This window comes from Limanda limanda, chromosome 2 (genome assembly GCF_963576545.1).
Source record: "Limanda limanda chromosome 2, fLimLim1.1, whole genome shotgun sequence".
NCBI classification, from domain to species: Eukaryota; Metazoa; Chordata; class Actinopteri; order Pleuronectiformes; family Pleuronectidae; genus Limanda; species Limanda limanda.
Window position 1 is genome coordinate 6823262 of NC_083637.1, and position 15797 is coordinate 6839058.

General features: G+C 42.6%; 1 protein-coding gene across 1 annotated transcript in view; it reads left to right on the forward strand.

Annotated features, from left to right (window-relative positions):
• Window positions 1–227: 227 nt before the first annotated feature.
• LOC133015820 (protein sidekick-1-like) overlaps window positions 228–15797 on the forward strand; it is a 195781-nt gene continuing 180211 nt past the window's right edge. Inside the window, exon 1 of the mRNA XM_061083097.1 lies at window positions 228–324. Coding sequence (XP_060939080.1) covers window positions 228–324 — 97 coding nt within the window. The remainder of the gene's footprint in view (window positions 325–15797) is intronic.

Below are 15797 nucleotides of genomic sequence, written 5' to 3' on the forward strand. Positions count from 1 at the left end.
ACAAAGGTGAGAGTCCCTTTAATGACTTCACTCTAAGTAGTTGGACTTTCAACCAGTTATTGTCGAGCCTTATTTTCTCCAAGTTATTTGAGCAGTAGGCCAAGCTCTCAGTGGGTTCCTAGTGGAGGAGGTGCGTTTCCAGGCCAAATGGGATATTTAATCCTTCCAACTAGTTCTGAGTCTGCCCCAGGGTTTCTATCCGAGTGGTTGTGCCTGGAAAACATCCAATGTACGGCTCTCAGGAGGCTTCCTATCTGTTTGGATGCCTGAATGGCTTCATCAAGAACCAGCACCGTAACCTGGTGGAGAGGTTTGGATGTCCAGGTGATCGTGGGAACTAGGTTTGTCCCAGAGGAGGAGCCAGACAAAGAAGGATTCATAAAAGCCAAGACAAAATGGCCACGTGGGAGCAGTCACCCAATTCCTTGAATAGGGAAACTGGTTCCTCCGTCCTGAAACCAGACCTGGGAGGGAAGCTCACCAGTGACTGTGGGATCAGCAGGGAAGGACAGAAGCCAAGACTCACTGACTCCTGGCTTTGTTTAGTCTCGTTCTTCAGCCTTTGAATTTATGGTTTTTCATTCATTATGCTTGTACTGTATTTATTCTGAGTACTAAAGGCAGCATGCTCTTGTCTGATTAAACACTTAGATGTGTGAAAAGCTTCTTGCTTTAGTTCATCACCATTTGCACGTTGTTAATCATCAAGTGCTGTGATCGTGATTGAACAGTTGAGTTTTCTCTGCTTAGGTGTGTACTCGCTGTAAAACCCACAAATATCCTCCACATAGCAGAACCCACAAGCCACTAGTTACGCGATGAAATCAGATTTAGCATTTGTTCCCCCAGTCGACTGCTCATTCAATACCTCTAGCTTGATATTGATTGAAGTGCTGATGGGAAAACGCTGTGTTTGAACTTGTCCTGCTGTGACCAAGATATGACCTGCATGTTTAGATATTAAAAATAAAGTTGCAATTTAACACTTTACAAATGCAGTTTAGTCAAAGTATAATGAGAAATGCAGCATTTCCTCACCATCAACTGCTTCCAAGATTTCTTCCTGTTGATTCCAGCCACCTGTGAATTACACAAACTCCCCAATGTCATTGTCTCATTCACACCCCCGATGACACTGCGATGGGTGATTAGTATTTGTGAAAGTGATCTAAAGGGAGTATAATGTTCAATTATCAGCCCGAATCACTTCAAAGTGTTTCTGAAACACAGTTTGTCTGTCCTGATGTTCTGTCCTCGTCATAAGCTGTATTAGGACATAGTAGATTGTCTCTAAAATGTCTGAATAGAGCGGGAACATCTTTGGAATATTCACAGCGACCTAGTGGGTGTGTTGATGAGGTTTCTAACATGCAACAGACTCCAATCTGCAAAAATACAAGTATCTTAGGATGAAGAAGTGGTGGAAACTTGCAGAGGATAAGGTTTCAACTTTGAAAGATGAGATTCGAGAGCTTTAGGCAATAAGGTCTCACCACAAAGGTTCAAGGTGACACAGCACTTTTCATAGCAGACTTTATATGTTATGACCTTTCTCCTGCATGATCTCCCCCCCACGCTCCCTCCCTTTCCTGAATGATCAGTAAACTTCATAATCGAAAGGCAAACTTAGGGAAATGGTCGGGATCCAGTTTTCCAGACATTTTCATTTAGAGAAATAAGTAAATATAATGAAAGAAGAAGGTGGACTAGCTAGATAATAACAATGCATAATCACTAGGTTTGTGATTACAGTGTTAGATAGAGGTCGTGATCCACTTTGTACCTGTTGTGTCACCTCCTTTAGTTCTGCCTGCTGACAACCTGGATGCTCCTGCAGGGAAAGAAGGGTTGAATAGAAAGTAATTCTGAGCGAGGTTCCATTGGACAAAGTGAAAGAAAGGGTTGATAAAAAAAGTCTGTGTCAGTGTTTGTTCTCCAACAAGCAGATTAATTGTCGTATTGTGTATTTGTTGTGGATTCACTGTAGGTGACAAATCACTCGTTCACCAAAGGGCTTGAACTTGTTCTCACCTTCCCTCTTGGGTGTGATGAGGTCATCGACATCCGATGAGCAGCTGATTGGACATCGTCTCACATGGTGATGTCATCCGCTCATCACGCTATTGATCGCTGTGTCTGTGGTGCGGCCTGGACAATCAGTGCTGATACAAGTGTGTGTGTGTGTGTGTGTGTGTGTGTGTGTGTGTGTGTGTGTGTGTGTGTCTGTTCGTCCGTTGGTTTTAAAATAAATGGTGATAAGCAAAGTACGAGAATTAGATTTTCTTAGATAACAATGCCTCATGCAGGCAAGCCCACACAGAAACAACACACGCACAGACACACACATACACACACAGACACACTGTCACTTTGCCAGGGTGTTTAGACCAGTCAATAGGTAATCAGCTCGGCGGGTATGTAACAGTAGTAATTCCCTTCTACCCACTACTCAGCCTTCTTTGAGAATTAGAGGAGTGCTACTCAGATAGCACAGCAAATTGGAATCATTGCACACACACACCCACACACACCCACACACACACACACACACACACCCACACACACACAAACACACACACACACACTGGTGTTTTTAAGTTACACTATGCTAACTGTAGTAGCTGGAGTATATGTGTTAAACGTCTGACAATAACGAAAAGCGACGGCACTACAGTCTTGTCTTTGTGGAAAAGATCATTTGGCTCTTCCAGCAACTGGCTTTGACAACCGTGATAGATGTTGAGTGACGTATGATTCATTAAATCACGTTCCATCTTCCCAAAAGTCTCAAATGAAGCCTTCCCAGATGGTTCTCTGTAACAAACCATCTGGCACCACCAGGTTAACAGTGGGCCCAACAGGTAACACACACATGTACGTACCAATGCAGAAAAAGCTTATGTTTTATCAGCACATAAAAGAAACTGCCATCAGTGTTCATATCATGTTTTTCACTCTTCATCTTCAGGCTGAGCTGCAGAGATAATTTGCCTGAAAGTCTTTCTGGATGGAATGATAAAAGCCACCTCACCCTCTATCTGAACATCTCACATCTCGTTACAAAGGGAATTAGGGAAGCATTTAGTGCGGTGAAAAGGCAATTGTGTTAAAGTGACACCAGACAAATCAGAGGATAACAAAGAGGGATAGCACTTATTAATATCCAAGCCGTCATCCCGGATCTGAATTGTTCTGTGGAGGATTATCTCCCGTGTGTCTGACGGCTCACCACACCTCCCCAGTACCTTCTCTCCATCTTGTCTCCTGTTCATCTCCTCCGCTGCCTTTTCTTTATCTGCCTCCTCCTCCTCCACTCCAATAGGCCACTCCGGTGACACAGAGCACAAGTTAAAACACACACTGCCTGTCTGCGTGATGAATGGACCAGAGCAGGGGAGGACGGAGGAGAGGACGGGGGGGGAGGAGGAGGAAGAGAAGGTCACAGTGGTTCTGGAGTTAAAAGCTCTCCGGTAGTTGACCGTAGAGAGAGAGCTGGTGTTGATCTTTAACGTGGGTCCTGTCACCAGCGTCAGATGGTCGGCTGGCTGCATGAACACGGTGGGGAGTTCGGTGTTTGTGGAGGAGGAGGAGGAGAAGGAGGAGGAGGAGGAGGAGGAGGAGGAGGAGGAGGAGGAGGAGGAGGAGGAGGAGGAGGAGGAGGAGGAGGAGGAGGAAGAAGAGGGGGGGGTGCACAACAGGTGGTACATGAGCTGAGGGAGTCGCATATTGTGAAAAAGGTCATTCCCTGTTTCCTTCATGACATGAGGCAGAGAACCGAGGGTTAAATCCTCCTGACGTATCATCACGTGTTCTTTCTCATCACCTGTTTCCTCTCCTTTATTATTCTCATTCACTTTGTCTCTTTCCCGGTCAAATGAACAACAATAATGGATCCAATGAGTAATTAAAGCCGACCAAAAACTCAAAACTGCCTTTGCTACCTTGACGATTCTCATACAAAGGATATGGCTACTAATTCATTTCTTTTCATTAAGGATTAGTATTTCCACTTACCTGTTTAGTCTGAACATTAAAATAATGAGTTTCTGAGACTCCAGGTTCCCGTCACCAGATTAAGGCTGAAAAATATGATTATTTTTTAATGTTGATACATTTGTAAAAGGCACTATCCTCTGGTTATGTAATTTTTAGCCATTGTTTTCACCCCCTGTCAATTTGTTTCTATTGCAAGGAAGATTATGGAGAAACTACCGGATGGATTACCGTGAAACTTGGTGAAAGAATGTGGTTTGTTCCAGGAATTAAATCAAGAGATTTTATTGTGGATCAAGATCAGGATCCACTTTGATATAGGGTGACTTTCTTGTTTTTTGTTGTTGACATTTTCACTGATCTCCCACGGAATAATTCACGGATGTTGATTTCAAAACAATCTGATTTCTTTAAATGTGTGTGGTGCTTTATTGAATCTAAGGAGACCGCTCGGTCATGGCAGCATCTTTCTGAATCTAAAATATTTTCAATTCACTGTGGAGTTAAAGAAAGAAAAAAAAACTGAGAATTTAACTTTTTCTGAAAAGCTGAGAAAATTGGAATTCGAGACACAATAAAGAAACTGGTTTACCGATTCTTTTTAACCCAATCTGCCCAATTACAAGGATAATTTCTGCTTTTTTATTGGCTTTCAATTTCAAATCAGTCTTTTTGTAACAACACTACAAGGTTTTTACACGTGAGTCACAATCGTTCAAAATGAAAATAATGTCTTCCTTTGTAAATCAGCTCCAATCACAGCGTTAAGCCGCATTTACCAACTGGAAACACCCCCACTCTCCACAGGTGGAAACACTGGGAGCTTGTTTCTTAACTTCGAAAATCAGGAGTCGTGCTCATAAACAAAGATCTGCTCCTCGTGACAAACGATTTTAAGAATTTCTCCTGACAGTAAAGACTAGACATATAGAAGACGACAGCTCCTAAGGTGAAACAAGTGTTCGGAGTAAAGGCCGGCGCATGCTTCTGCGTTTTCACGGGAACGGAGACGCAGGAGCCCTTCCGGGCCCCTCCCGGCCCTTCCTACGTCCTTACGTGCGTCGGCCAATTTTTCTAACTAGACGGCAAAGCCCCGCAAGCGTCACCCGGCCGCGAGGGCTGTGATTGGTCTGCTGACTACATCATTTCCGGAGTCGCATTTCCGGTTCATGCCCGGAAACCACGGAAGATTTAGAAGAACGAATGTGGACCAAATAGAAGAGCACTTGGCAGAAGAGATCCGACACTATGTCAACTAGTATAACCCGTCACTAACCGGCGGATTTTTACGCCAGAAAAAGGCTCTGAGGAGCCGCCGTGGCGATGTTAATAAATCGCTCTTCTTCGTGCAACACACGAAGAAGAGCCGACTTCGGCAAAAAACATTACTGCGCCTAGTGTTCTGGCGGGGAATTGCATGGCAACACGCGCAACGGTTGGAGAACCATGAATGAGAACGAGTCCTGCGTTACAGCTGCATGCCTGCGGGCCCCTGACGACGCAGAAGCATGCGCCGGCCTTAAGGCTTTTAAATAAGTATTTACTCATTGACTTGCCTACAATCAGAAAAAATGACAAAAACTGTAATTATTTGTTTTAATCCCAAAGATTAAGAACTAAAATGATCAGCATAGTAAATACATGTAAGGGAATTAATAAAAGAAGCCAGAATAAGTACGTCTCACGATTAATACTACAATTAATGTTCATTACATAGAATAGGTTGTTCATAATTACACCATATGCCCTAAGTAAAGACCAAATTATGTGTTGTATAATAGCAGCAAGACAATAGTAAAAATATGCAGAATAATAAGAGAAAAAGTAATAAATACCAAGACGTGCAATATAAACACAAGGACAAATGAAAATTAGAGACATACAAACTATACAGAAATGAAAAAATAGCAGTAATATGATCAAAGTCTGAAGGCAGCAAAGGACATAGTCTCAAAAATGTTATGAATGCAGCCGAGGATCTTAGGCACAAAAAGAGCCTCAGGTGATTTCTGCTGTTGTCGAGGGAACTGGAGGTCAGCGACGACGCAAGAGCCGGGGGTCAAGGAGAGAAAGAAGAGGAGCTTGAGGATGAAGGACAGTTTTCTCAGATGAGATCACAGCCATTGTGAGAGCAAAGGGGGGGGGCTGGGTAGAGACGTGCACACAACCTGAGCTGCTACACAACTGCATCTATCATCTGAACATTTAGAAATAAGAGCTGGTGAATTACCTACTATCTGCACTATGCTGCTGCTCTTTATGCCTCCCACGATCTATTGATCTAAACCTCCCACCACATCCAGCAATCTGAGACCCAATTAAGGCTTTTTTCCTGCTGTGGGTGGAAGGTGTACGAGCACCTTCTCCTCATCTCCAGGCCACGGAGCATGACTGAGGAGATTTGGGCACGTGTGGTGGCTGGAGTCCTCCGTACGATTCTTTTTGTTATGTTTGGCCCATTGGAAAAAATACTGCTTGTGATGTAGATGAGATGTTGAAGTCAAAATAGACATAGAGGCAGGAAACAGGGTTCAGAACTTGTTTAGTCGTTGGAAAGACCAAATCATATGATGCTGTGGGTCTTTTTAAATGCAAAATGAAGGGTTTTGCAGTTTTTAGAGTGTGTTAAGATTAGGGTTGCAAAATTCCGGGAATATTCAAAGTTGGAAACTTTCCATGGGAATAAACTGGAAATGTTGTGGGTAATTTATACTAACTGTATTTACCTTGTCATATACAGACATAAATTTAAACATTTTGTTTTGTCATAGGCTGATTTGAGCCCTGAGGAAACTTTGGGCACTTGACTATATGCTTCTGCATCGTTGTGTCATTCTTAACATAGGTCTTTGCACAGTATTTGCAAATGTACACAGCCTTTCCTTCTACATTGGATGGAGAGAAATGTTGCCACACATGAGATGTTGTAGTGTGCAGGAGGCTGGGAATTATCTGTGCATGTGATAGTAGGAGGGTTGAAATTCAACGTGCAGTGTGTGCTTCATTCCATACATCTTTAAAATAGAGTTTTGAATGATGTTTTCATTACTAAGCGTTTAATTTGCGTAGTTTTTTTTTTTTTTTTCAAAATTCCCAAAATTCCAGAGCTTAACTTCCCATGGAAAGTTTCAGGAAATTTACCGGAAACTTTCCGTCCCTTTGCAACCCTAGTTAAGATTTAGAAAAAGTTTAAAGATTGACAAAAAGAATAGTCATTGCAGCTCTACATCAAATTGCACCTGTTGTCCAACCATCAAAACCAAAATATATTCAATGTACAATGACATAAAACACACGGAGACGCAGAAGAAAAGCAAATCATCACTTTCGAGAAGCTGAAACTTGAAAATATGTTGATATTCTTTCCTTAAAACGGCTCAAATCAACTCAGTTTTCATGATCGATACTTGAAACCAAGAGCATCTGTGGAGGAGTCAGGTGTATTGTGTCGGTCGGGAACAGACAAGTACCGTTCACAAAGGGGAAAAAAGTGCCATCAGAGTTTGTTTTGTAACCTAGCAACAATAAGTGCTGTAAAAAAAGGAGGTCATGGTGAGAACCAACCACTGTGCAACATCTTATACACACAAACCCGATGAACTGTAGAAAACTAACCATTAAAAGAACAAGATCACTCTTTTTTTTAAATAGGTGAAAATCACATCTTCATCGTTGGTCGTCCTTGTTTTTATTGTCTCTCTCTCCTGCAACACCTGGATAATCACTCACACTCAGACCTAACTGTATAATGCATAAAGCTACGTGCACTTACACATGCATGCACGCAGTCATGGCCTTGTAATTAAACCTGTTTTCCTCCCGGCTCCTACAGTGCATCTTATTTCTTTATCCGTGGATGTGGTTGCGTTATTGTGGAAACCTGCTGAGTGGCTGTCCAGCTGTGGTCGGCTCTTCTCTCTCTCTCTCTCTCTCTCCTTCTTTCTCCTTCTCTCCTCACTGCTCACCACACTCGGTTTCTCACCTTTCCCACAGCAGTTCTTCATTATCTCGTGTTTAAATATCCTCTTTCTGCAGCGCTCGGCCTTAATTGCTTCTTACTGATTCCGACTCGGACGATTCGCCTCCGTTTCCTCCGTCACGTAGCTTTCCTCCACCCGACCTCTCCGACTGCTACTCGTGTGTTTGTCATTCGCCGCTCATTAGATATATCGGAGGCATAGTTTCCACAATTCATGTGCAGCAAATGAAAAGGAGGATGACAGGGGACGAGAAAATGGTTGAAGTGATGGGACAGTGATGATGGGATAAGGAAAATGCGAATGAGGTAAACAAGCATGAAAGACCTAGCGTCAGAAGCAGCAGTTTAAACAGGACAGTGAGGAGAAGAGGAAGAGGAAGCCGACTTTGTGGAAGGCTCAACTGTCTACTCAAGCTGAGAGTGGATAATTACTCCTTTACGCTTCCTTGGGGATGAATAAATGCAATAAGTGCAGGTACTGATTATAAAAAAAGTGTTTAAAACAGCTAGTTTTTAACACAGCCCTGGGTTGAATGGGTTTGCAGATGTGAACGTCTCTTAACAGCTGCGGTGACCCACGTTAAACCGATCTCAAGCTAGGCTGCGTCGGGTCGACTGGACGGTTTAGTGACCGAGATTCCATCACTGCTTTGTTCCAACTGCAGCACAATGACTTCACTTCACTGTGAACTTTTAAAAGATCATATAGACCTAGAGTGTTTAAAGGTGGATGAGGCCGTATCATCTTGATTGCTGCCCGATGACTGGCTGCAGGTTTTGGCTTTAACCCCTCATCTCCTCCATGTTAGGGAACGGGACATGCACTAAATGAAATAGTCATGTAAGTACGCTTAAAGATTAATCTAACATTTCAATTAGTTCCTATCACACTGATGTTTGTTCAAATGCTTATTTTCCCAGTAAGTTTGGTTTGAATTAGTCTTTCGATGCTGTAAAAATGAAACGTCATGATTGACAGCTGAGACTGACTCACAATTGGTCGAGTGTGTGTTTCAGGCTCCACTACACAACCACAGACACACAGACTTCGGCTCTAAATTACATATCAAGCTCAACAAAAGGTTTAATTCAGCTTCAGACACGTTGTTCATTTCCTAAACAAATACATTGTGAAGCCGGGCCTTTATTTTTTATTTTGTTATATAACAGGGTCTGTTTGTTTTAATCATATTTTATTAACTCATCTCTGTTTTTAACTTACGCTCAAATTTTAATATGCTGTTGATTGTATTTGTTGTTATTGCAAATGAAAAAACGTATCCACTAAAAAACATCAGGACAATTTAAAGTTCCACTACATTAATCCCATCGCAGCATACTAATCACTTCCCTGTTCCCCTTTTTCTTTCCTTCTTTCATTCAATATTTTAAACTCTACCTCTTCTACCTCTGGCTCTACATTCACTAACTGTTCAGAAACATCCTCCCTAAGCCGCCCGTGAGCGACAGAACTCATCCAGTCGACTAGCGAGGTGATAAGGAAGTACACAGCCGCATTACAAATAACCTACTCAGGAGAATAGTCCCTGCTATACTTGACACGACAGATAAATGGCAACAGAGCAGCGTATGTGTGTGTGTGCGTGTGCTTGTGTGTGTGGGAGTCAGTGTTTGTGTGTTTGACGGTTTCTGGAGGTTAATATACGCCTGGTGTAACGAGAGGGAAATTGCTTTATGCCGCTAAGCCCTCGGGCAAGAACATCACATGATGAACAAGAGTTTTACAAAGCCTTCACTTAAGAGGCTGCCACACACACACACACACACACACACAGACACACACACACACACACACACACACACACACACACACAAAGCCTGTATTCTCATGATATCCACAAACACATGCACATGATGCAGGTGCACGTGTACAGGAGCATTACCCTCTATCATTTTGCATTCGATGAGTCTGCCTTTGCTACGAGTGTGTGTTTGTGATTGTGTGTGTGTGTCTGTGTGCGTGTGTTTGAGTGTCACTGTATGAGTGGAGCTGTCATGGAGCAGATTGTCCTATCTCTCATCATGGCATGGTCGTGGGGTCAGTGGGAAGGGAGGGTGGTTGTGGGCGGCTTGATGTCTTTGCTGATATAAAACCCTGTCAACTGGAGACAGGACCTGTCACTGCGCCAGAGCGTGTGTGTGTGTGTGTGCACACAGCGCATGTGTGTGTGTGTGTGTGTGTGAGACAAAGGGCCTGCGTCTGTCAGGCAGTCAGGACTGTGAGGACCTGATTGAAAGCAGTCTAAAAGGTCAAAGTCAAGAGTCAGATCAAAGCACTGTGAAGTATCTGTTTAGTGATTGAGGTTGGCCATAAAGAAGTGCCTGAAAAGACACACAAACACACACACACACAGGTGTACACACACTCACAAACACATCTCAGCCATAGAATCAGGGACAATGCTGTAATTCAGTGTAGCAATAATGAATGTTCCAATTAGTCTGTACTCAACAATACATCCTCTCGGTAGAGCTTTACAACTGAGCGTGTGTGTGTGTTTTTGTGAGTGGTTAAGTGTGTGTGTAGTGTGTGTAGTGTGTGTGAGATGCGTTTCTACTGTACCATATATCTCTGTCCTGCCTGCACTCCAGCATTCCCAGTCAGATTGCACCTTATTACCTGTCTCTCCTCTGCGGACCCGAGGGGCGGCCGAGGGATGTTGATGCTCAGGGAGCCGACGAGTTGTGTAGGTCAGAGCGGCTCCGGCCTTCTCACGCTGTATATTATATATATATATATGTATTCAAACTGGGGCTAGTCCTATAAATGAAATATTAAAAAACATGTCAATACTACTACACACGTATTTTCTTTTAAAAATGAACCCTACATACAAAGCAGTAGTGGCACAAAATCGGAAAACAAAAGCTGCTGGTTTATTTGAAATACTGTTGTGCTATAAGGAAGTCAGCTTTCCTGCAGCTCTATGGAATGTTTGCACTTTTTAGGATTTTTTATTTACAACAAAACTGCAAAATATCACCAAATAGAGTTCAAATATGAGTTTAGTAAACCAAATTTTTTAATAGTCGTTTTTAATTAGGCCGTCGATCCAACACCTGCTGTACTTTGACAATGATAAAGTTTCACACCTTTAAATTTACCGATTTGACCTCCTGACCTCTGCCTCTCGATCCTCTCGCCAGCCGTCCTTTAAGAGGGAATAGTTTCCTGACATTTTGTGCTAAAAGAAAATAAATAAATAGAAGCCATGTTTTGAGGGGCTGAATTTGTCAGCTCCATATGTGAAATGAAAATGTTGTCCCTGTCACCGTGGCGATGCCTTTAGCACCCACACAACCCTGGAGTGATTGTGACATTCTTGCTCTATATGCCACCATCTGCTGAAAATATCCCTCAAGAGATAAATGTTTGCTAAAAGTTTCAGCCCTGCAGAGGTCATGTGACTCTGTCCGCTCTGCTAAGCCACCTTTTTTTTTTAAAGTTTGCATGTCACTTATGTTTTTTTAACCTTGTTACATTTAAAATACTGTAAATTGGGCGTGAACCAACTTATCTGGGCAAGTTAGCCGTCTGTGGACAAATTAAGTTGCCAGTTTCATGCAGACTATTCAGGGTTATATCAGGATATCTTCTCTTCACTTAATATAAGATGTCTGAGGGATCTGTTATGATTTAAAAATGTCTGCTCACTCACTTTCAGAGCTATTAAATTAAATGGATCAAAGGGGAAACTCCTCTGTCCGTCACATTCTAAAATTATAGTGCATTATGTAAATCGCGTCAGATTGAAATGACGATGTAAGAGCTGGGGCCGGAGACTCCGGCTCATCTGGTTGATTGTTCGGTCGATATTCTCTCTTCTGTGATTGGACAGACAATCGCTAGTGTTGCCTTCATGAGGAGGAAAGAGCTGCAGCTATACAGCCATCGAGGATTAATCCATCAGTTTCATTGTTAGACTCCCTGTGAAGACCCATTCATGCTTTGGCTGCTGTAGCCTACGCGTAGATATAAACCCTGACGTGCACACACACCACAAGCCACGTGTGTGTGTGTGTGTGTGTGACATTGGGCTAGAGACAGAGTTATCTCGAGACAGGTTTCCCGTCTCCAAGTAGCATGTTAAGAGGCGGGTGAGATTCGCCTAAAACGCCTGTCTGAGGAATACCGAAAGTAAATTGAAAGCTGTTCTTGAACCATTTGGAGTACATGCATGATCTTGGTCTCTTTTGAAAGGTAACATTCTGATCTTTCCCCCCCAACAGAATCACTCTAAGTGCTACTGGCATTGAGTAATAGCAGTTGGAACACAGTGAAGTAGAAGGTTTTTATTTCCGCCCTGAATATTTTTTGTTAAACAGATGCCTGTAGATGACTCTAGCTGGGACGTATGAGCTGGAAAACACACTGGGACCCTAGCATGAAGCCTTGACTAGCCCAGGTTTAAATTTGATAACAATACCACAGAAAATGAATATTCCACAGATTTTTTCCTAAGGGCATGTCTAGGCGTTTTCCAAAAAGGCCATTTGGAACTATGGTAACCAACTAGGCTAAAAAGGCTACTTTTACACTCAAAATCATACTTTTATATAAAGGAGGCAAAACCGGTCATATGGTTTAAAATTTATACAAATAAACGTCTTTCATGTTGTTTACATCCTGATGCTGGCTGCGCTGAGATTACGCAACAGCTGACTGTGGCTATTCTTTGATGTAATAGTGTGTTTTGGACTGATTATGTTACTGGATGGATCGTCTGGACCTTTGTACCAAGACTGTTTCCGTTGGAATGTTATCGATCTGTTGATTAATATGATGCTTCTTAGGTGATTGTTTTTTTTGTGTTAGTGTCTTGACTGAGACTTTAATTGTACCGGCTGTAGTGATCGGATCTTGAAATGGTTTACATCAGTCGAATCGGAAGAATCTTAGCTTTCTAACGATATGTTGCATCTGTAAATAACAATGTTTAACGCTTATCGGTAAAACAGCCCACCTGGAGGACGCCCGCGGGCTGATGCTGCTTAAACATTAAGCCAAGAAATCCCACCAGGACACTGGGAGGACATACAGTACACACTCAAGACAGAACTGCCCCAGCTGAAGTAGGATTCAAACCAAGAACCTTATGGCTAAGGTTCAAATCCCCATTAACACAAGCAATAACTTTTATGACTTTTAACTCGTCTGGTGAGGTAGAAGTAAATTCCTCTTACACTTTGCCCTTCAAAAAATCCTGGACAATTCTGGACCCCGGTGTCTTTTTATATATAACGTTTTTCAGTTCTTGTGAGACGACCTCTAAAACACACGAGGAACATACAGAGGATTCTCGTGTGTGAGGTTGTGCACATCAAGTACACAACCCAGCGCACCGCGAGTTATTTTAGGCTTGTTAATGAGCAGGTATATGCATTCATTACGACTGCTTAGGATACATAACATTTAATATTCATTAGTTTCCAAGACCTCAGCCTTTCTGCTCAAGGACATCTTGTAATGAAGATCCTCACGACTGTTAGAATACAAACCCCTTTCTAAAACGTTTTGTAGTTATTCCCTTCATCCAGAAGATTAGTCTCTAAGTGTTATATTCTTTAATGATGTGCTTTTGCTCAAACAGTAACATTTTCGTACAAGGCCAGTCTGAGTGTTTTTCTCTCTCGTATCAATTCTCTGCACTTTCACCAAAAGCCTGTACGGCGTGTTCAGTCTCAAGGAGGTTAAAGTCTTTAACTAGTAGAACGGGAGAATTCATTTCGACTAGCGTACAGTGCTTCGAATCTTGCTCCAGGCGTTGTTGATCAGTTTTAATATGCAAGAAAAAACCTCCCGAGCCAACAGTTGCTCTGTTCTCCGCAGCCGGGGAGAAGAGACCCTGCAGAGCGGGGGGGGGGGGGGGGGGACGAGCTGCCAGCCCCCCCGCTGATTAGCTTGATTAATTAGACCTCGACTTTATCAAAGTGATATTTGGAGTTTGTATGCAAAGAGGCCCCTAGTAATGATAGCAGTTGTATTTGTGCCTGTTTGTTTCTCTCTCTCTCCCCTCATGAATAAACATTCACTGGTTATTCCTGCCTCAATCCAATAACCGGTATAATACAGAGTTACTTTTTTTAAATATATATATATATAGCTTTAGACGTCACAACCAGCCGCTGGAGAGACAACACTCATTGACTCCTCTTCGATGTATGGCTCGGGCGGCCGGGGCCAGAGCGGGAGGTGTCAACGTGCCAGACACTAAAACATTAAAAATGTTCTGGACATTTTTTACTCTCACCATAAATTCTCCGGTGGAATCCGCAGCCGAGTCGGAGCTGGAGAGAGAGAAGGGCCGAGGTTAGGAGAGGGGACGACAAGTGAAGGTGAAGACGGACTCGATTATGATAAATATCTGGCAGTTTAGCCTGAGCTCTTATATCTTTGTTCCCTTTTTTTATTACGGGCACTTCCCCTCCAATCCGAGGAAAGCTTTCGCCACAAAACACAACACATGCAGTCGTGTCTGTGGAAGAGCAGAGTGTGTTGTATGTGTTCGTTTATGAAGTTTGTTTATCATGCGTGCCGGTAAGCCTTTGAGACCGACTGGCAGATGGGCTGCGTGTGGAATTACTTTCGCTTTTGCTTTCCAATAACTTTGTGTAATATCTTCCATTTCTCTTCTTCGTTTTGCGTTACACTCGCAAACATTGCCTCTCTTTCAAACACACACACACACACACACACACTCGATTACTCTCTCACCCAGACACATATCGCTTTACTCCCTCACCCTTTATGTTCGATCCATCTCCCCCTGTCTCTCCCCGACCAGCAGCCAATAGTGGAGCTCACGGTGTAAAGGCCATTTTCTGTGAATCGGAGCGTTGTTGGGTCTTTGCAATCAGCTGTTCATGAGCTTCATGAGGTGTGTATACCTGGATCGGTGCGTTCAGGTGATGCGTTTGCCGACTGAATGTGGATTAACGAGAGTGTCACGTTTAATGCAGGCATGTGTTGTCAGGCAGAGGGAGATGGAGCGCCTGCTCATCTCATCAACAGACTCAAGGAGAAGCCGCTCCTGACCTGCACCAATTTGTTTGCTACGGCTGAAACTGAAGATAGATTCGCTGCATCTGAGGAAATGTGTTTGATCATTTGATGCTGAGCAACAACGACACAAGAGAAGGAGCCGTGTCATTTGTTGATGTTTGTATTTATTCTTTAAACCCATACCGTGCATATGCAGTATTTCTCCGCTCTAGCCCTTTGTCATCACACCCGTCAGAATCAGAATCAGAATCAGAAGGTATTTATTGCCAAGTAAGTTTACACCTACCTGAAATTTGCTCTGATTATTGGTGCACACAATGAACATAGAAACATAAATACACAATAAATACACCACACATAAGAAAAACAATAATAATAATAAAAAAAAAAAAACAATATATATTTACTCACTATTTACTTCTTATTAACTCACTTTTTCTAATATTTATACAAGGTAGCATTTATCTAGACATAAACATATCTATATAAAAATATATAAAAGATAAAAGATATAAAAAGTGAAATAAAAAGTGAAGTGCAAAAAGCAAAACAGTGTCAAATTGCAATATGCAATGTAATGCAGTATAATATAAAGGCAGATATAAATAATGAAAGGGAAGAAATCAAGGAAGATAGGGGGAGTGAAATGAAGGAGCAAGTGAATAAAAGTGCTGACTGCATGGTGATGGCGAAGGGGGGGTGGGGGGTGGGGGGGTGATGGAACACTTCATCATCGGCCACTGTGCTAAGTGACAGCACGGGCGCTCAAGACTGAGACAGAGGGCAAGGCAAGAGGTGGAG